The sequence below is a fragment of the Ochotona curzoniae genome, unplaced genomic scaffold, assembly GCF_017591425.1.
Source record: "Ochotona curzoniae isolate NIBS_2020 unplaced genomic scaffold, NIBS_Ocur_1.0 scaffold_2587, whole genome shotgun sequence".
Taxonomy (NCBI): Eukaryota; Metazoa; Chordata; class Mammalia; order Lagomorpha; family Ochotonidae; genus Ochotona; species Ochotona curzoniae.
This window is the reverse complement of record NW_024467096.1, coordinates 17766483-17786052: the sequence shown is the minus strand read 5'-3', so window position 1 is coordinate 17786052 and position 19570 is coordinate 17766483. Positions and strand designations below refer to the sequence as shown.

General features: G+C 36.6%; 1 protein-coding gene across 2 annotated transcripts in view; it reads left to right on the top strand.

The window, feature by feature from the left end:
* ATP11B (ATPase phospholipid transporting 11B (putative)) overlaps positions 1–19570 on the top strand; it is a 95268-nt gene that overhangs the window by 33364 nt on the left and 42334 nt on the right. For both annotated transcript variants that reach the window (XM_041002579.1, XM_041002581.1), the window contains exons 5-14: positions 1338–1445; positions 1619–1747; positions 2191–2294; positions 7262–7309; positions 8795–8859; positions 12089–12170; positions 14101–14251; positions 15279–15476; positions 18180–18422; positions 18900–19075. In XM_041002579.1, the coding sequence (XP_040858513.1) occupies positions 1338–1445; positions 1619–1747; positions 2191–2294; positions 7262–7309; positions 8795–8859; positions 12089–12170; positions 14101–14251; positions 15279–15476; positions 18180–18422; positions 18900–19075 (1304 nt within the window). The remainder of the gene's footprint in view (positions 1–1337; positions 1446–1618; positions 1748–2190; positions 2295–7261; positions 7310–8794; positions 8860–12088; positions 12171–14100; positions 14252–15278; positions 15477–18179; positions 18423–18899; positions 19076–19570) is intronic.

Here is a 19570-nt window from a genome sequence, read left to right as displayed (position 1 = left end):
AGGCGGATATACAGAGAGGAGAGGCAGAGAGGAAGATCTTCCATCCGATGATTCACTCCCCAAGTGAGCGCAACGGCCGATACTATGCCGATCCAAAGCCAGGAACCTCTTCCGGGTCTCCCACGTGGGTGCAGGGTTCCCAAGGCTTTGGGCCGTCCTTGACTGCTTTCCCAGGCCACAGGCAGGGAGCTGGAAGGGAAGCGGGGCTGCCGGGATTAGAACCAGCGCCCATATGGGATCCCGGGCGTGCAAGGCGAGGACCTTTTTAGGTTTTATTTTTTTGATGAGAGAAACTTAGAACATTTGCATATATGTATTAAGATATATTCAGGGTAGGACCCCAAGCCTAAACACAAAATCTATATTTAAAATATACCTTCTAGACATAGACTGAAAGTAATTTTACACAGTATTTCTCATGATTTTGTGCATAACACAAAGGTTCATGTGAGATCAGGTATGAGATTTTCCATTGACATGTCAGTGTTCTAAAAATTCTGGATTTTGAACATTTCCCATTTCAAATTAAGGATACTCACCCTGTTTCAAATTAGGGGTTCTCAGCCTATAATTACAGTTGGTGAGTGTGAGCTGTTTAAGAAAAGTGTAAAAAGAACTGAACCTCAGTTTCAAAATCTATCTTGTTTTCTGCTTATTGTCTGATAATTCTCTGGATTTATGGTTTTTCATTAACGTTTCATTAGCACTTAGAAGCAGTTGAATTTAATGATTGAATAATGTTAAGAAAAGTTAGGCATCGTAAGTTGACTCCGCAGCTTATTAGCGTGAATACAGTGATGAATAATGCTGGCTGTCAATTATCAAATAATAATATTTATCAAAGTGAGAAACATCAGAAATGCAGCAGACTCTGAGAATAACTTCATTCTTTTAAGTGTGTTCAAGACATTTGTAAGACATTTGAAAGGGGATACTAATAATATAGTTAGATATTCAAGCTTGGAATCCAGAAAGAGATAGCTAAAGATAAGAATTACAGAAGTGCCCATATGGTTATGCTACTTGAAGATAGAAATGAAAGAAATCTTCTAGTAGAGGGTAAATTCTGAGAATGTGTCCTAAAAAGGTGTAGGAAGGAACTTCCTGGAAGGAAACGGAGACGTAGCTAGCAATGTTCTGTGAAAACCAGGGGCAACTGAATGATAACAAAAGAAGAATGTTTCTAAGTGGAGATGACCATCACATACTTAGGAGTGTACTTGTCAAACAGCCAAACAATTCTAGTGAATGAAATTCTTTGCAGAAGTTTTAATTTTTTTTTCTCATTTGATAAAATTTTCAAATTATGTTCCTTTTTATTCTTTGGATATTTACAGGGATATGAAGATTGGTTGCGGCATAACTCAGATAATGAAGTAAATGGAGCTCCTGTTTATGTCGTTCGAAGTGGTGGCCTTGTGAAAACTAGATCAAAAAATATTCGGGTATGCATCTGGTAAATTAGAAAAATTTTTTTGGCATTTTGATAACGCATAATTCTAATTTCCATTATTTTTAGTTGCAAACCTTTTCTCTTATGAGCCACTTTAGATTGAGATACAAATATGTTTCTGCCTTTTAAAATGTGTGTATTCAGTGCTGCCCCAATTCCTCATAGGTGGGGGATATCGTTCGAGTAGCCAAAGATGAGATTTTTCCTGCAGACTTGGTGCTTCTGTCCTCAGATAGACTTGATGGTTCATGTCACATTACAACTGCCAGTTTGGATGGAGAAACTAACCTCAAGGTTTGTTCATATGTATTTTTTCTTCTTAATCTTAGTAAACAAAGTATAGTGAAACATATGTTGCTCTAGTGATATTTTCCTTTGCTTTAAATGACCTAATAAAGGAAAAATGTTTTTAATTACTGGAACTTTTAAAAAAAAACTATAAGGTTTTTTTAAAAAAAATTAATGTTACTATTTATTTCAGTAGTAGTCTCACATGGATTAGTCAATTCAAAAAAAAAATTGAAAGTATTTTTAGGAAACATTCAGTCTTCTGATGTTTTTCATCATGATAAAAGATAACCAACAGATGGAAACTTTGTCAGAGTACAATCAAGGGTGAAAATTCACGTGTTTTTCCAACTCAATTGCTTATGACAAACTTTGAACAGTGACTACACCTGCAATTATTTTGTATGCAAATAGCTCCTGGAGTTCAATTCAGTTCTTTTCCTCCCTAGACACATGTGTCCGTTCCAGAAACAGCAGTGTTACAAACAGTTGCCAGTTTGGATACTCTGGTAGCAGTGGTAGAATGCCAGCAACCAGAAGCAGACCTATACAGGTATGGTGCAATTATACAGTATCCTCACTCGAGATGTCCTTTTTACAAACTTCAGTTTAAGAACCAGAATCATAAAATGAAATCTGTACCTAAATGGAGGCATTGTATTTGGGAGATTCAAGGGAAGTGCCATTTAGATGGGAAAAGGCTGTAAGAATTTTCTAGAATTCTTAGTATAAGATATAATTCAAAAGAATGTTGTTGTCCACCAACTCTTTCGCACTACCTTCTACTTTAGTATGCTTACTTCAGAGTTATAACAGTAGGTAGTAAAAGTTTAGAAAAAGAAATAGCAATTGTTTTTAATGAGTTTCATGAAAACAGTGGCCACATTTTGGGTTTTCCTACTATATATCTGTTTTAAAAGATTTTTAAAATCAGAATCTTACTATAACAAATAAAAAAAAAAACTTCCTTTTAATCTCTTTAATACCTGTAAGTTACTGAAGGACAGAAATGATTCCTCCATTATGATAAACACAAGATAGTTTTTCTTTAATTTTTTAAAAACATGAACAGAGTTCTCTCTTCTGCTGGTTCATTTCCCACATGTCCACAATAGCTCTGGCTGGGCTAGACTGAGACTAGGAACCCAAGACACATTCTGGGTCTGCTGTGTGAGTGACAGAGACCCAAATACTGAGCCTTCACCTGCTGTCTTCCCTGATGGGCGTTAGCCAGCAGCTGGGAGCTGGGATCAGAACAGAGCCAGGGCCTGGACTCAGGTATTCCAGTATGCCCCACTACACCCCCACCTTTTTTCTTTTTTTAATGTGTTAGATTTTTATAGAGCTTATTTCTGAAAGGAGGGAAAGGAACAGAGGAACTAACTACTTTGAACATTATGGTTTACTAAATATGAGTTTAGGATAAATCATCTTGGATTAATAAATATAGGAAACTAAACTCATTTTTGCTCAATAATAGTAAACTATAAATTACGTATGTATAAACCCCTTTAATTGGAATATTTGATGCTTTTTAGTCCCTTTTTAAAATCTGTACATACCTAGTTTAGATCCGTAGTTTTCAAGGGGAGATTTTCTTCATGTGATGTTATAAAAATCTTCCATTTCATTAAAGTTAAATGTTTAAGTGTAACAATTAAAAGTTTAAAATAAATGTTTAGAACTATAAAGTTTTTAGTTTAATTTTTTTAATGTTTTAAAAGCTTTTTAAACTACAAGATACACTTAACTGTGAAAAATAAACAGCTTAAAATGTCTTTATTGCTGTTATAATCTAGGTAATTGTGAACTTCTAAAGATTATGAAAGTAAAAATGCATAATTAAACAAGTGTGAGATTCATATAAGCTCAAATATGATTAGTGTTTTGGTCTGTGGTTCTTAAATTATCCTGGAAAATAGGGAGATAATAAATACTTTTTGAATTAGGAAATAATTTCTCTTAATAGAAGTATATATAGCTTTTTAAATATAATCAGAGTCAGCATCATGGCTTAGTATGCTAAGTTTCTAGTACAGCACTTGCATCTCATATGAGTGCTAGTTTGAGTACTGGCAGTCCCACTTCTGATCTAGCTTCCTGCTTATGGCCTCAGAAAGCAGGGGAGGATAGCCCCACTCCTTGGGCCCCTGCACCCATGTAGGAAACCCAGAAGAAGCTCAAGGCTCCTGACTTTGAATCTGCTCAGCTCTGGCTGTTCTGACCATTTAGAGAGTGAACCAGCAGATGGAAGAGTTCTCTCTTTATCGAATAATAAATAAAATAAATCTTAAATATGTATGTAATGTAATAATTAAATTTGGTATTTTTAAAACTCATTTATGTATTTGAAAAGCCAAGAAAATGAAAGATCTTCCATCCAGAGTTATTCCTCAGATGCCCCCCAAAATTGAGGCTGGGCCAAGCTGCAGACAGGAGCTAAAATTTAATCCAAATCTTCTCCCATGGGTGGCAAGAGCCCAAGCATTCCAGCCGTCACCCACTGCTTCCCAGCAGGAAGCTGGAACCGAGAGTGGAGCCAAAACCCAAGCCCAGGCACTTCCATACAGGATGTGGGCGTTTCAGTGACATCTGAAGCATGTGCAAGCATCTCACCCCAAAGCTCCCCTTTATCATAGAAAACTAGCTTATGATTAATTATGCTACAAAAAATTTGCTCTTTTTTATTGACTTATTTATTATACAAATTATTTCAAGCATCCATGTGCTCATTGAGTACATGATAAATAAAATATAGTTTCTGCCTTTGAAGAACTCATAGGAGTTAAAGATAACCTTTATATAAAAGTATTTTTTCACTTTGTATAAATGAAATTCTGAAAGCATAATAAATGTTCAGGTACAAGAACACTTAAGGACTTCTGGAAGTATTAAAAATGCTTTCGGGGGAGGACTTCTGTCCCAGCTATTGTGACACTACATGGGATGCCTGTGTCCCTTCCTGACCGGCTTTCTGCTGGTCTGCACACTGGGAAGCAGCAGGCAGTGACTCAAGTGGTTAGGTTTCTCCTGTGCAGGTGGAAGACCTACATTGAGTTTCTATCTTCTAGCACTGGTCGGGCCCAGCCCTGGCCATGGTAAGCATTTGGGCAATGAACCTGTGAATTGGCACACTCTCTGTGTTTTTTTAGTCTGTCAAATAAATAAGAAGAAAGAAAAAGAAGATGATATCTTTAGAAACTTTCATGACATGGCCACATATTGAAATGTGTTAAATAAGGTACAAAGATGTAGATTTCAGATTATCCTAATTATGTAAAAATAATGTATTTGTCTATGTATCCAGTGGATGGGTAGTTAGATTGCAAGATAAAGAAGAACCTGGAGAAATTATCTATCATAATGTTAATAGTCATTTTCTATATTCCTATTTTAAATTATCTGTTTTCATATTTTCTAATATTTCTTGAAAGGGTATAAATTCATTGGTGCACCCTAAGCAACTAGAAAAGTACCTGGCAGCATAGGAAGCCTTACTGTTTATTTATTGACAAATGAGAAAATAAACATATATGTACTTAATTTTATATGTTTAAGTTTTCCTTTTACTTAATTCTCAGTATTTATCAGTAAGATATGTGTGTGTTTCACTTAACTACTGAAGCACCTAGAACAATACCAGCTACATAGTAAGCATTCAATAAACATGTACTGAATGAAAGCATGCCAAATTATTACTCAGAGCATGTGTAATTTATGTTGTATACTCATGCAGCAGGCATTGAGTGTGTCCCCTAATCAAGACGTAATGCTAGACATTGGAAATGATGAATGCCCTTGCTCCTGTATCTTTATAAATGTAGTCCTAGTCTCCTCCCTAAGAACCTACAGAGTCGTGGGAGTTCCCCGAGAGACAGCAGCTGAAGTGATTCTTTAGATGTAAACCCAAAGTCTAAGCTGGAACCATGCTAAGTGGAGAAGATAAAAACAGTCTTTCTCACTGACATGAAAAGGAAACAGAAGTTTGGGGTTAGCAAGAAATAATGAAGCCAAAGATAAAGGGTCTGTGACCTGGAAACAGAAGGGATACTAGGTCAACTGGGAAAGAAATGCTCAGTATTTGTCCAGAGATTAACATGAAGCTTGCTTTAATTTATAATTTACTTCTCACTATAGTATAGATTAATTAAACACTTGCATTGACTCTGTGTTGTGAAGCTTTTTGGTTGTGGAAGTAGGAACTGAGAGGCCAAGCTCTAAAAATGCATCATGATACCTGGTCACTCTAGATTTCATGCAATCCAAAAATGAAATGTGCGAATCCAGTGTTGTGACACAGTGGGTTAAGCTGCCACCTCATTTACCAGCAGCCTGCATTGGAACTGCTCTTTTTTGATTCATCTCCCTGCTAATGTATCTGGGAAAGCAAAGAAGGATGGTCCAAGTACTTGGACCCTGCCACTCCTGTCCTGTGGGAGACCTGGATGGAGTTCTTGGCTCCTGGTGTTGGCCTGGTCCAGTTCCAGCTGTCACAGCCACTGAAGAGTGAACCAGTAGATGGAGGTTCTCTTTCTCTGTGTCCCTCACTCTCTCTTTATCACTCTGCTTTTCAAATAAATAAAATAAATTTCTTAAAAATGGAAATATAACTGGAAGGGTAACAAAATTTAAAAAATGTGTTTGCTTATTACCTTGTCCCCAGCAATTAGCTCATACATAGCAGTTGCTTAATGAATAATTGTTGAGTGAGTAAGTAAAACTCTGCTCAGGTTGTAGTGATCTCTGAGTTACAGGAGGCTTTCTGCAACAAACTGTAATTAACGAAAAATGTGAACATTCATTGTAGTCATTTTTTGTGTAGCAATAATAAATTCTCACAGTGGCCAAACTAATAATAGTGATAATATATAACACTGTATCAGTTAGCTTTTCATTGTTTTAATTAAAAGAGCTGAATGGTACTTTGGAAGAAGGAAGATTTATTTAAACGTTTACAGTTTTGGAGGCTCACGAGCAGGTGGTGCCAGTAGTGTGGCATCTGGTGAAGGTGAAGTACATTAAGGAGAGAGGACTATGATAAGCCGAGAAGCACTCTCCCCTTACAACGCCAGCTGTCTCAGGAGAACCTCATCTAGAAGTAAGCCTGCCGTAACCTAGGGACTTCCCATGAGGCCCACCTCCTAAACGCCATAATTAGATCAGGTTCCACTGTTAATCTGTTAACCAATAACATAAGACTTTGGGGACAACACCCCAATACATGGGCCTTAGGGGATATCCAAGCAATTACCCAAGTCATAATAAGCACTTTTGTTGTCATTCTGAAAGGCTTTTTTCATCCATTTCCTCTTCCGTAGCTGGAGTAGAAATAAGAATTAATAAAATTTGTTAAGGCTAAAAAACTAAATACTTTTTTAATTTATAGTGTGAATATTAGGCCATTTATATATGCAAAAGGCCAGTTTTGTTTTGTGCATTGAGAATAGTGTCAAAGCAGTGTTTTACTCATTGATGTCATAAGTTTCAAATATTTTTGTAATGTGATGAATTCTTTGATAGATTCATGGGACGAATGATAATAACTCAACAAATGGAAGAAATTGTAAGGTAAGAATTTTGTGTTACATAATTACTTTTAAGTGAGAACTTTTTGGGAGGGATTAGAAGGAAAGGGGAGATTTGGTAAATAAGCAACATACTATGGGAAAGGGTTAATTCAAAAGTCTTGCATTGGTCTGCTAGTTAATTAAAGGATTTGGCTCAGTAAAAACTTGCTAATAGAATATGGAGAGTACATTGTTACCCATGACTATTTAGAATCAATCTTGGAATCAGCCCTTGAGTTTCTATTCACATTTGATATCCCACCTATTTTCTGAGGGCACTTTCAGTTTATACTGGCTGCATGAAATAAACTACTAACAGAAGCAATTGGGTATTTTCTTAATGAAATTCTTCAGATAAAACACCAGAACTACCATTCATCAGCACTGATTCCCTCTTTAATGAGCATTAACACTGGGGCTTGCCCAGTGAACTCTGTGATGAGAATTTTTTATGTGTGGGACTCCTGCTGAGTAACTATGATGTTTTATTTCTACAGCGAAAAATATGTGTGTTTGTAGTCTGAATTGAATAAAGATATTGTGGCTAGTAAACAAAAATAGAAATTATACAACTTCAACTCCTACAATTAAATGAACTGTTCTTTACAGAAGAAATGAATTGATGAATTTTCCTTTAATCAGAAACTCATATGTCCCAATTTCTTATGCCAGTGTAGCTGAGAGTAAGCATGGAATAAAAGTATACTTACTGTGTCCCATACACCTGGACCTCCTTGACTTGTTGCCATGTTTGGGTTTATGCCTGTCTATAAATGGTTCAGATTCTGTCTGATTTTAATAGTTGTGTGTGTGTATTTAGAAACCATAAAGAAGATCAACAAAATACTTTTTAACTTAGGCACTTACCATTTTGTTTTCACTAAGAAGATACAATTTCCTTTCTAGTTATTCCTTGTTATGTTTCTCCCTTATGGGGAGAATCTCAAACAAGAAGACCAATGCTCCAAGAAGTATGCAATGCAAGTAGTTGAGTTGAGCTGTGCAGTCTTGCCCTCCAGTAGCACTAACATACCTTCTACATTACATTTTGTAATCCAGTATAATTTTAATTGCACCAAACTCATGCATTTATACACAAATATACCATAGTGTATATTTACATTGCATCTTAATGCTGTATCTTACTTCCAAAGCTGTTTATTAATTTTGCTCAAAAGCTTTTAAACTTTACCTTCTGCTAAACATTCTTAAAGCGTTGCTTAATCCATTGTTGTATTTTGTTTTAAATATTTTAAACTAGCGGCTTTGGGGTTTTGTTTACATGCATAATCATTTCTGAACCACTAACCTTAAAGTGATTTAAATGCTAAAGCCAGGTGTTTGTTGTTACAGTACCTAACATTGTGGTTGGCGTAGGCCATATTGTAGCTGTAACTTAAATACCTCCTACTGAAGATTACATTTTAGAATTCAGTTGAATTTTAATATATTCAATGTTTTCTGTTTATTTTCTTTTTTTCCGTAGACCTCTGGGGCCAGAGAGTCTCTTGCTTCGTGGAGCTAGATTAAAAAACACAAAAGAAATTTTTGGTTTGTACATAATTAACAAGTTTTAATTATTGGTTTGTGTTAATCCTTTTAATAATGTATTTTTAATGGCACAGTAATTGTGATCTTTGGTTTGGATAATATATTACTTAACTGGTGTTTATGGTACAGTTTTATTACAATGATTGCATTAGTATAGTTTTGAATTTGTTTATATATTTTTTTGTTGCTAATCTTGTTTTTGAGTAATAGATTAGAACCTTGCACTTAGATGGTCTTTGTGGATAGCTATGAGACTAGAAGATAATTCTGGCACTTTAGTAATGGTGTATAAGGACCCATATAATCTATCCTTGTGTAATAAACCAGTTTTGTAATTCTCTTACAATTGTTCTTGAATTGGGTTAATAACTGTCAACTTTTTTCCTATATCCATTCATATATTCATTCATTCAAGAATGCTTGTCTCTGCTATATACCAATTACAATTGGGACATACATTAACTGTCTCAAAGGATGAATAAGTAGTGCCCGTGCCCTAGGACTCTAAATTAATTCAGTGTACTCTGAGTCAACTCGCGAAAAGTGGTGAAGTTAATGATGATGACCTCAGCCATCAGCTCCCCCAGTTGAGGAATGGCCCTTAGTATCTAGTTCTGTTGGTACCCACTAGAAGTCTACAGATTTGAAGTCTTTCTCTTCGTTACCTGTACTGCGGTTACCTGTACTGCAGTTACCTGTACTGTAGTTCGTGTCTCAGATTTAGGCTCTCTGATAAAGGAATCCATATATCAACTTTAAAAGAAAAAAAAAAGAATGAGTGTTGGCAAGTATTTGCAAGGTTAGAATCTTAGTGCTAATGGCAATGTAAAGTGTTGCAGCTGCTGTGAAAAAACAGTTTGACAGTTTTTCACTAAGTTTAGATGATACTAGATAAATAACCCACCCTGGATAAATAACCCCTCAAAACTCAAAATGAGCGTTTAGAAAAACTTGACAAAATTGTTCAGAACAGCCTATTCAACATTGCCAAAGACTGGAAACTGCTCACTTGTTCGTCAGCTAATGAATGGGTAAAATGCAGTGTATCCATATGATAGAATGGTAATTATCCACAGGAAAGTGCTAATGTGTACCCCAATATGGTAAAACCTTGAGAATATTTTGCCAAGTCAAAAAAGCTAGACACCAAAGGCTACCTTCTGTTTCTTTGAAATAACCAGAATGGGCAAGTTCATGGAAACAGAAAGCAGGTAAGTGGTTCTCTGGAGCTGGGAGTAGAAGAAATGATTGCTTGGCTACACAATTTTCTCTGAGGATACTGAAAATGTACTCTAGTAAAATAGTAAGAGTAGTTGCACAAAGTGTAATTGCACCTCAGGCCACTGAATTACATGCTTTAAAATGGTTAAAACAGAGGCCGGTGTGGTAGCCTAGCAACTATAAGTCCTCACTTTGTGCACACCGAAATCCCGTATGGGCACTGGTTCATATCCCAGCATCCCTGCTTCCCATCCAGCTCCCTGATTACGGCCTGGGAAAGCAGTAGAGGATGGTTCAAAGCCTTGGGATCCTGCACCTGCGTGGGAGACCTAGAAGAGGCTCCTGGTACCTGGCTTCAGATTGGTTCAGCTCCAGCCATTACAGCCACTTGGGGAGTGAATCAACGGATAAAAGATCTTCTCTGTCTCTCCTCTGTAAATCTGATTTTCCAATAAAAATGAAAGAAATCTTTAAAAAATGTGTTAAGGTGATAAATTGCATGTTATATGTATTTGCTGTCAGCTTTTTAAAAAAATTCATAAATTCTAGTGGAAGAAGCCATCTAAAAACACTGTTTTAGTACACCTTTCCAGCAGTAATACCCTCATTCCAGTTTAGTTTAAAACAGAGATTAAAATTTTGCATACTGTTGGAAGATTGCATATCTTTAGCTGCATCTTCAGCAAGAGTATGTCAGAAATTTCACAGAAATTTTGTATTATCTTTTTATTTGCTCTTTCCATGAACAGGTTAAGACTACTTTCTATTGTTTGCCTCAACGTGTTTGCTTGCTAGCTGGCTATTTTCACATTTATACAATGTCAGTGTACTTGTTATTTGAGATACAATCCTTATCTTTAAGGGATAATTCTAGCAATGAAAATTACAGGACAAATATTCAGAAAGATATTATGATTGGCCCGACACTGCTTTTCAAGTCATATTAAAGATGGAGTGAATGTTTATTGATCATCTGTCTAGTTCTGGGCACTCTGCTGATTTTTCAGACTTCACAGCAACTCTGTGAGGTATTTTTTTCTTATTCAAAGACAGGAATATTGAGACTCAGGGAATGATATACTAAAAATCTAGAACTTTTAAGCAGCAGAGGTATCATTCAAACCAAGAACTAACTACATAGTTTTTTAAAAGGCTGGCCTTATACATTCATCCCCAATTTTAGTCCCATTATTACTGTTGTTCTCATCATTTTAGACTCACAGTGGCACTTTTTGTTTGTTTTTGAGATTTATCTATTTTAAAAGGGAGAGATAGCTTCCATCCATTGGTTCACTCCCTAGTTGACCACAACAGCTGCAGCTGGGCCAGGACAGGCCAAAGCCAGGAACTTTATTCTGGTCTCCTGCCAGTGACAGGGGCCAACCACTTGGGCTTCCATGCTTTTCTCAGGCCACCAGCAGGGAGCTGGATCAGCAGTGGAGCAACTAGAGCTGGAACCAGCACCATGCTGGCATCAGACCGCAGCTTTACTAGTTACACAATAGCTGACCATGAAGCACACATTGAAACAGCACTCTCCTGTGCTAGAGCTTCTCTGAGTGACTTCTGCATGACTTCGTCATTGCTTATGGAATGATGTCCTAGACTCCAGATTCTGGACTCAGGGCGTACGCACCCTGGCCCCAGTTCATCTGTGTCTCTGTTAATACCCATTGGCTTTATGTCTAATGGCCTTCCTTGGTGTCTTTATGTTTTTCTGAATCCTTTTGCTCCACTAATTCTAACCCATGTGGTATCTTTTTCATTAATTTATCTATTATAACTCTGAAATAAAATCCCTATAACCCTCCCTCATCGATCAAATTGAGTGACTAGGATGCCCCAAATGTGGATTTGGAAAGCTTTAAAAACTCTAAAAAGTGTTAAGGGAAGCTAAATGATAACAATCGTCAGATGACATATTTTTCTAAAAGCTTCTGTGCCAGTGAGTACATTTACATCCTGTGAAACACAGAAGATTACTTTAAAGAACTGTTTATCGTTGCAGGTGTTGCTGTATACACTGGAATGGAAACTAAAATGGCATTAAATTACAAAAGCAAATCACAGAAGCGATCTGCAGTAGAAAAGTAGGAAAACTTTCATCTTCATTTATATGTAATTATAATTATGCATGTATCATTTCTGTATGTGTAAAATACTAAATGTATAAAATATATATATTGAATCAAAATATGCTGTTAGAGTTAGGGACAGCTCACTTTTTACACATGTAGCATTTCGCATGGTGTCTAGCATCTACTAAGTTCTAAAGTATGGCTTTAAAATAAGTACCACTAGGTAAATAGTGGAAACACTTAATCAGAGTAATCCTTCTGTGGTAACAGTTATTCTTTTGAAAGGAAGAAAAAAAATTTTTTAAGTGAACAGTTACTTGAAAGGACTGGAGGGCAGGGGTCAGCACTGAGGCATGGTAGATTAAGCCTCTATCTCGGACACGAGCATCCGTGTGGGCAACAGTTCAAGTTCTAGCTGCTGCACTTCTGATCCTGGTCCCTGCTGATGTGCCTGGTACAGCAGTGAAACATGAACCAACATGGGAGGCCCAGAGAAGGCATCAGGGTCCTGGCTTTGGACCAGCCCATCTCTGACCGTTGTGGCCATTTGAGGAGTGAACCAGTGGATGGGTGCATTCGTGTTCTCTCTCTCTTTCTATTCATATATATATGAATATGAATATGAATATATATACAGCACCTACGTGGGAGACCCGAAAGAAGTTCCTGGCTCCTGCCTTCAGACCTGCCCAGCTCTGGCTGTTGGGGAGTTAACCAGGAGGTGGAAGAGCTCTCTCTTTCTAGCTCTGTCTCTGAAGTAATTAAGTTGAGGGAAAGAAAAAACTTAAACAATAGCTGTCATTCTTGGAGGAACAAGAAAGAACACAGACTCTGCACACCCTGTGATTTGTAAAGGCCCCTGATACAGCTGTTGAAACACTCCTTGAGCCTTCTACATCTCATATGCTATGTACTGGGGTTTGAGACGCCTCTGCTCCTAATTCCGGCTTCCTTGTAGTGAGCATTCTGAGAGGCAGTAGGTGATGATTCAAATATTTTTGGATCCCTGTCACCCATATAAGACATAGGTTGATTCCAGGCTCCTGGCTTCAACCAGCCTAGTCTAGCTCTAGGTATTAGTAGATATCTGGGGAGTGAATCACTAGGTGAAAAATTTGTTTCTCTCCCCCACCTCCCTCATTCCTTCCCTCTCCTCTCCTTTATTTTTCCCTGTGTGTGGCTGTGTGTGTGTGTATCCCTCACCTGTCAAATAAACAAAAGTATATGATAAATAAAATTTAAAATATTTAAAAGAAGAGGACAGTCATCTGCTGGTTCATACTCATATGGCTCAAGCAACCTGATTTAGTCGGGTTAAAACCTAGGAGCGAGGCACTCTATTCAGAATGCAGGGACTCAAGTGCTCCAGCTATTATCAGCTGCTTCCCAGGCCCATTAGCAGGGAGCTAGATCAGAAGTGGAGTTCCTAGCTTTAGTCTTCAGCCTGGTCCAGCCTTAGTTGTTGTTGGTGTTTGGGGAAGTAAACCAGTAGATGGAAGATCTCTTGCTCTCTCTCTACCATTCAAATAAAAACAAATCTTTAAAAAGCAAAGGTAAGAAAACTAAAACTACTTTTAGTAAGGCAAGCTACCCACAACAGGAAATGCTTGCCAACCGCAGATATCACAAAGGCCTTGTGCTTAGAAATGCTAAAAGAAAAAACTCTCAAACCTCAAGAGTAACACAGTAATTGGTTAGAAATGAGCAAAAGCCTTGACTACACAGATAGCAGTGCTTTTATTACTAATAAGTAGATTCTGTTGAATGGTCATTTTTTGATAGCAATGACTATGTTCTTTGAAACTACTACAACAGTATATGTTTAAATATTTTTGTTAATTGGTATTAAATATTTTAATATCTTTATAATATCTTTTTAAATTATACTAAACAAATGACTATAGTGATACATAGTTGATATGTTTTCTCTTTTTTGCACCAGGTCAATGAATACATTTTTGATCATTTATCTAATAATCCTTATTTCTGAAGCCATCATCAGTACTATCTTGAAATATACATGGCAAGCTGAAGAAAAATGGGATGAGCCTTGGTATAACCAAAAAACAGAACATCAGAGAAATAGTAGTAAGGTATTTTATGGTGGTCTTAACTCAGATGTAAATTAAACTTCGTTGTTTGATGCTGTTAATGCTTTTTGATAGTGTCTTGTGATAGAAGGGACCACTGTGGTTTCCATTAGTACACAAGACTGACAAAATGCCATTGCAAATGAAGAATAGCCTTGATGTTTGCCATGGTGTGCTTTTCAGAAGTGTGGGGGAAAAGCAACTGGGTTCCTACAAGAGCCTAGCTCCTGTGAATCCATTCTACTCAGTGCTGCAAATTCTGTTTTCAATTCTATTTGTGATATTGTAAATGCAAGAATATGTTATTTTCTAATCTATATGAATAAAAGCTTTTACTATGATGTATGAAATAATACATAAATTATTTTATGTAAAATTTTAAACAACAATCTATTTTCAGGTAAATAATTATTCTGCAGATTTCACTTTTGATTAAAATATATATAATGGAAGATAAACTTGAATATCAGGAGAGTACCAACAGATCATCACATGTTCAGGGTCATGTTCAGTGTTATTTGCAATTGTAATACTTTCTCTTTCATAGCATGCCTGTGAGAGTGTGCTGCTGCCACCCTGTTGAAGTAGGCTGTTCCTGCATGATCTTAACTGAGAGTTGTAATTTCCACTTATCTAGCCTTCAGTTGTTTTATAATTTTTTAAAGGTAAACACAATTTTGGTGATGTGCTTTTGAAGGGAAGAACTAGCTATAGTATTGTCAAAGGTAGTTTCAGTCATAGTCATATCAGGGGACTTTAACATCTGAAGAACAGCAAATTAAATTATTTGGACTTAGCAGTATCTTGCTTTTCATTGATCAGGATCTTAGTTAATAATAAAAACCAGAGGAAATGTATTAAAAGGCCAGTTCAATCAATAAATTTCCATCCATAATACTGTCCTACCTCAGAATGTAGTGGATGGAATATTTAGACGTGAAAGTTTTTAATGATTTTTTTTGTCTCCAGTGATAATTGAAGAAATTTTTAGGCATGTTCTCTTATCAGACAACCATTTCTTTTTTTCTAGATTCTGAGATTTATTTCAGACTTCCTTGCTTTTTTGGTACTCTACAATTTCATCATTCCAATTTCATTATATGTCACGGTTGAAATGCAGAAATTTCTTGGGTCATTTTTTATTGGTTGGGATCTTGATCTTTATCATGAAGAATCAGATCAGAAAGCTCAAGTCAATACTTCTGATCTCAATGAAGAGCTTGGACAGGTAAGAATAATCCTCATTTTTAGACCTAATTTTTAACTTTTGTCTAAGCAATATATGTAGAAAGACTGATGTAACAGAAATTAATATAAAACTAATAGCAAAACTGACTCTGGTTTACTGCTAGTTCTTATTTCCCATTTGTAAATGTAAAGTTACTTTTCCTATTATTTACTGCTGTATTTCTCCATGGTATTCTTTCTTGATTTTTCAAATTTTACACATAGTTTATGATGGAATAGAAACATGTAACTCTTATACCGCTCCTGTGACACCCAGGTAAATACCCACTTTACCCCTTCATATTAAAATGTGGAATCTATGAATATTTGTTTGAGATTTTAACTCTTTGTGTATACCTTATGAAATACTATAATTACAGTTTTGTTTTTATGTCTCCCAAGACTTAAGTGCTCTTGCTTTTGGTCTGTTTAATTCTCACATTCCACAGTAAGCTCTGACAGGTGCAGGCAGCTTCTCTACGTTGTCAAGCGTGTCAGATAGCGTAGGCTTTCCTCTCACTCTCCCCCTCTTTCTCATTCCTTACCCTCCTCTCACCAGTTCTTACTCTTTCTGCTCCGTCTGGAGTTTGTGTGGGCTTTCCTCTCAGATGCTGCTCTGTACTTCCCTCCACCATCACCCTAGAAATTCCTTTGCCTCTCTCGCTGTCCCTGGAATGTTACCTTCTCTTTCACTGCTGATCTAAAGCATTTTTTTTTATTGACTTTGTTAAGGTAAATGGTATCTTTCTCTGTCCAACTTACATTTCCAGTTGCACATTTGTTACTGATACTGGACAGTCTTTATTATCAAATAGCAAAAATTAAACATTTGAGCTTTTTCTTTCTAATGTCACCATTTGCCAGCTATAACTTCTTTTTTTAGCATCCTGTGCTGTAAAATAAGTATGTAGTTCATGGAGAAGTTGAGAAGATTAGATGAGTTCAGACACATAGCAATGGTTAGAATATAGTGAGAGCTTATTAATTAAGTTATTAACTTAAATAGCAGAATTTTAGATTTCAGTTGTCTTTATTATTACAATTCTCAAATAAATGAAACTTCAAGTTCAGTTTCTCGCTTTGCTTTGCTTCTCACTCAAAACAATATTTTTCCAGCATTACCTCCCAAAAAACCCACTTTTTAAAAAAAGATTTATTTATTTGAAAGTCAAAGTTACAGAGAGAACAGGAGAGAGATATCTTCCATCTGTTGGTTCACTCCCTAGATGACCACAGAGGCCGGTTTTGGACCAGGGCCAAACTGGAACTTGGCGCCTCATCTGGGTCTCCCGCATAGGGGCAGGAGTCCAAACCCTTGGATCATCTTCCACTGCTTTTCCTGGGCCATTGGCAGGGTGCTAAATTGGAAGTGGAGCTGGAGCAGAAGCAGAGCAGCTGGCACACAGATTAGCTCCCATGGGGATGGCAAGGATCACAGGCAGCGGATTTACCCGCTGTGCCACATTGCAAGGTCGCCAACTTTATCTCTTTCCTTTCCTCTTGTGTATTTTTTAATCCTGGAATCTTGCTGAATTAATTTATTCATGAAAGTAGTTTTTAATGGATTCCTTGGGGTTTTCTTTTATCTACATAGTCAAGTGCGTGTGGAGATAGTTTAACTCTTTTTTTTTTTTTTCTGATTTGGTGACATCTATTTCTTTTCCTTTGCTAATTGTCCTGACGGGAACGTTCAGTGCAGTGTTGAGTGAAAGTAGTAAGCACAGACATCTTATTCCTGATCTTCGAAGGAAAACTTTCAGGCTCTCCCCATTAAGTATGATGTTGGGTGTTTTTGTAGGAAAGATCTTACTGAGTTTTTTAAAGTAATGAAGTATATTGGATTTTGTCAACACATTTTTTTAATGTTAAATCAGTCTTGCATTCTTAGAGTGAATCTCCTATCCATGGCATGTAATCCTTTTTATGTTTCTGGATTTGGCTTGCACGTATGTTTGTAAGGAGTATCTATAGGTTTATTTATTTCCTTGTGATGTCTACAACACTTTTTAAGTAAAAAATTTCCTTCTGAAGCCATCATTATTATAGTTGAATTCTCACAGTAGTCCTGGTTCTATCAAGGCTTGAGTTTGTATTCCTCTTCGTGGATTTGCCTTTTAGAATTAATTTTCTAGAATTTAGTTTCCAGGTGTTTAAAATTTGTGTTGTCTACTTTTTTTCCTTTAGACCTCTTTTTTTTTTTTAAACTGAATTTGTTTGCTGCCCTTGGTTTTAATTTCCTGTCTATTTTAAGCAACCTCTCACCTCTAAATTATTGGGTTGCTATCATTTGTGTATGTGTTTCCAGTTATGTCCTGATCCAGACAATCTTTTACATTCTAGGTTATTCTCTTTCACCCTTGCTTCAAAGGTAATTCTTGAGTCCTACTACTTAAAAACACACCTGACCTGAGAGATAGAAATGAAGTTCTGGCACCACATTCTCAGTCAGCTAGAGAGATGAAAGTGTATCTAAAGATGCGAAACTTTCAGAGTCTGGGTACATTTAAAATATTTTGAGTACCTATTTTGTTTCCTTAGTTGTTTATTATTTAATTGTACTTGGATTATAAGAATAATGAGATTAGATAGATTTCAGAACTTTCAGGATTTTAGGAGACTTTAGGAGACAAAGGACAGGTTTTTTGTTGTTTAATTTAGGACCATGAACATAGAAGTTTACTTTCTTTGTTTCTGGTCTCTTTAGGTGGAATACGTGTTTACAGATAAAACGGGTACACTGACAGAAAATGAGATGCAGTTTCGAGAATGTTCAATTAATGGCATGAAATATCAAGAAATCAACGGTAGACTTGTACCCGAAGGACCAACGCCAGATTCTCCAGAAGGAAATTTATCTTATCTTAGCAGTTTGTCTCATGTTAACAGTTTTTCCCATCTTGGAACCAGTTCCTCTTTCCAAAGCAGTCCCGAAAATGATGCTGAACTGGTAAGTAACTTTTAATTAATGAAGAAGGATTTCATATGAAGTCATTTTCCTTTAGTAGTTAATGAGTTGTAGGAAGAGTAAGAAATTATGTATTTGAAATGGGTATCTTTGAGTCATTGCTGTAAAATATAATCCTAGATACATGGTTAGAACCCAGTTTAACATTATCCAAGACTATGTGTCTGCTTCATCTCTCTGGGTGCTTAAGAACCAAGAAAAGCTATACTGCTTTCAGGTGAAAAAGACTTACTGAGAAATAGAGCTTACATTTATCTAATGTACTTTTTTTGAGACCTCACTTTTTCAACAAGAGTGTTCCTTATTTACAATTACGTTATACCTCCAAGAGGATTACATGCATGTTAATAGATCCTTAAAGTTAGAAGCAACTGGCTGTCATTCAGACACTTGAGCTTGTAGTGTCCTTGTTGTAGTTCTTCGACGTTTTTATCATGACTGTGGCTTGTGTTTCCACAGATTAAAGAACATGATCTCTTCTTTAAAGCAGTCAGTCTCTGTCACACGGTGCAGATCAGCAGTGTTCAAACCGACGGCATTGGTGATGGCCCCTGGCAGTCCAGCCTGGCCCCGTCCCAGGTGGAGTACTATGCCTCTTCCCCAGACGAAAAGGCACTGGTGGAAGCTGCTGCACGGTAATGCGTCAAACTTTGAAATAATTTTTGAAGATTTATTTTATTGGGAAGGCAAATTTAAGGAGGAGTTACAGGGAGAAAGATCCCGTCATTTGTCCACTCCCCAAGTGGCTGCAATGGCCAGAGCTGACCAAGTCCGAGGCCAGGAGCTGGATGGGAGTGGAGCGGCTGGAACATGAGCTGGCACTCATTTGAGATCTTGGTGCTTGAGGAAGGAGGATTAGCCAATTGAGCCATGGCACCTGGCCCCACTGATTGCTAAATATTAAAATAAATACTTTTTAATTAAATGTTAGAATGTTGGAAAATTCTCATTTAAAATTTTCAAACAGATAAATGTATTCTCCTAAATTGTAGAGTTAATGATACATAAAGTTTGAAATGAATTTTAGCTTAAATTTTAAATGAGATTGAGGTATGTCATCAATTTTGTTAAGCTGGTATTAAGTATTTTTTTTTTTAAAGAGCTGTTTAACAATCTGGTACGGCAAAATC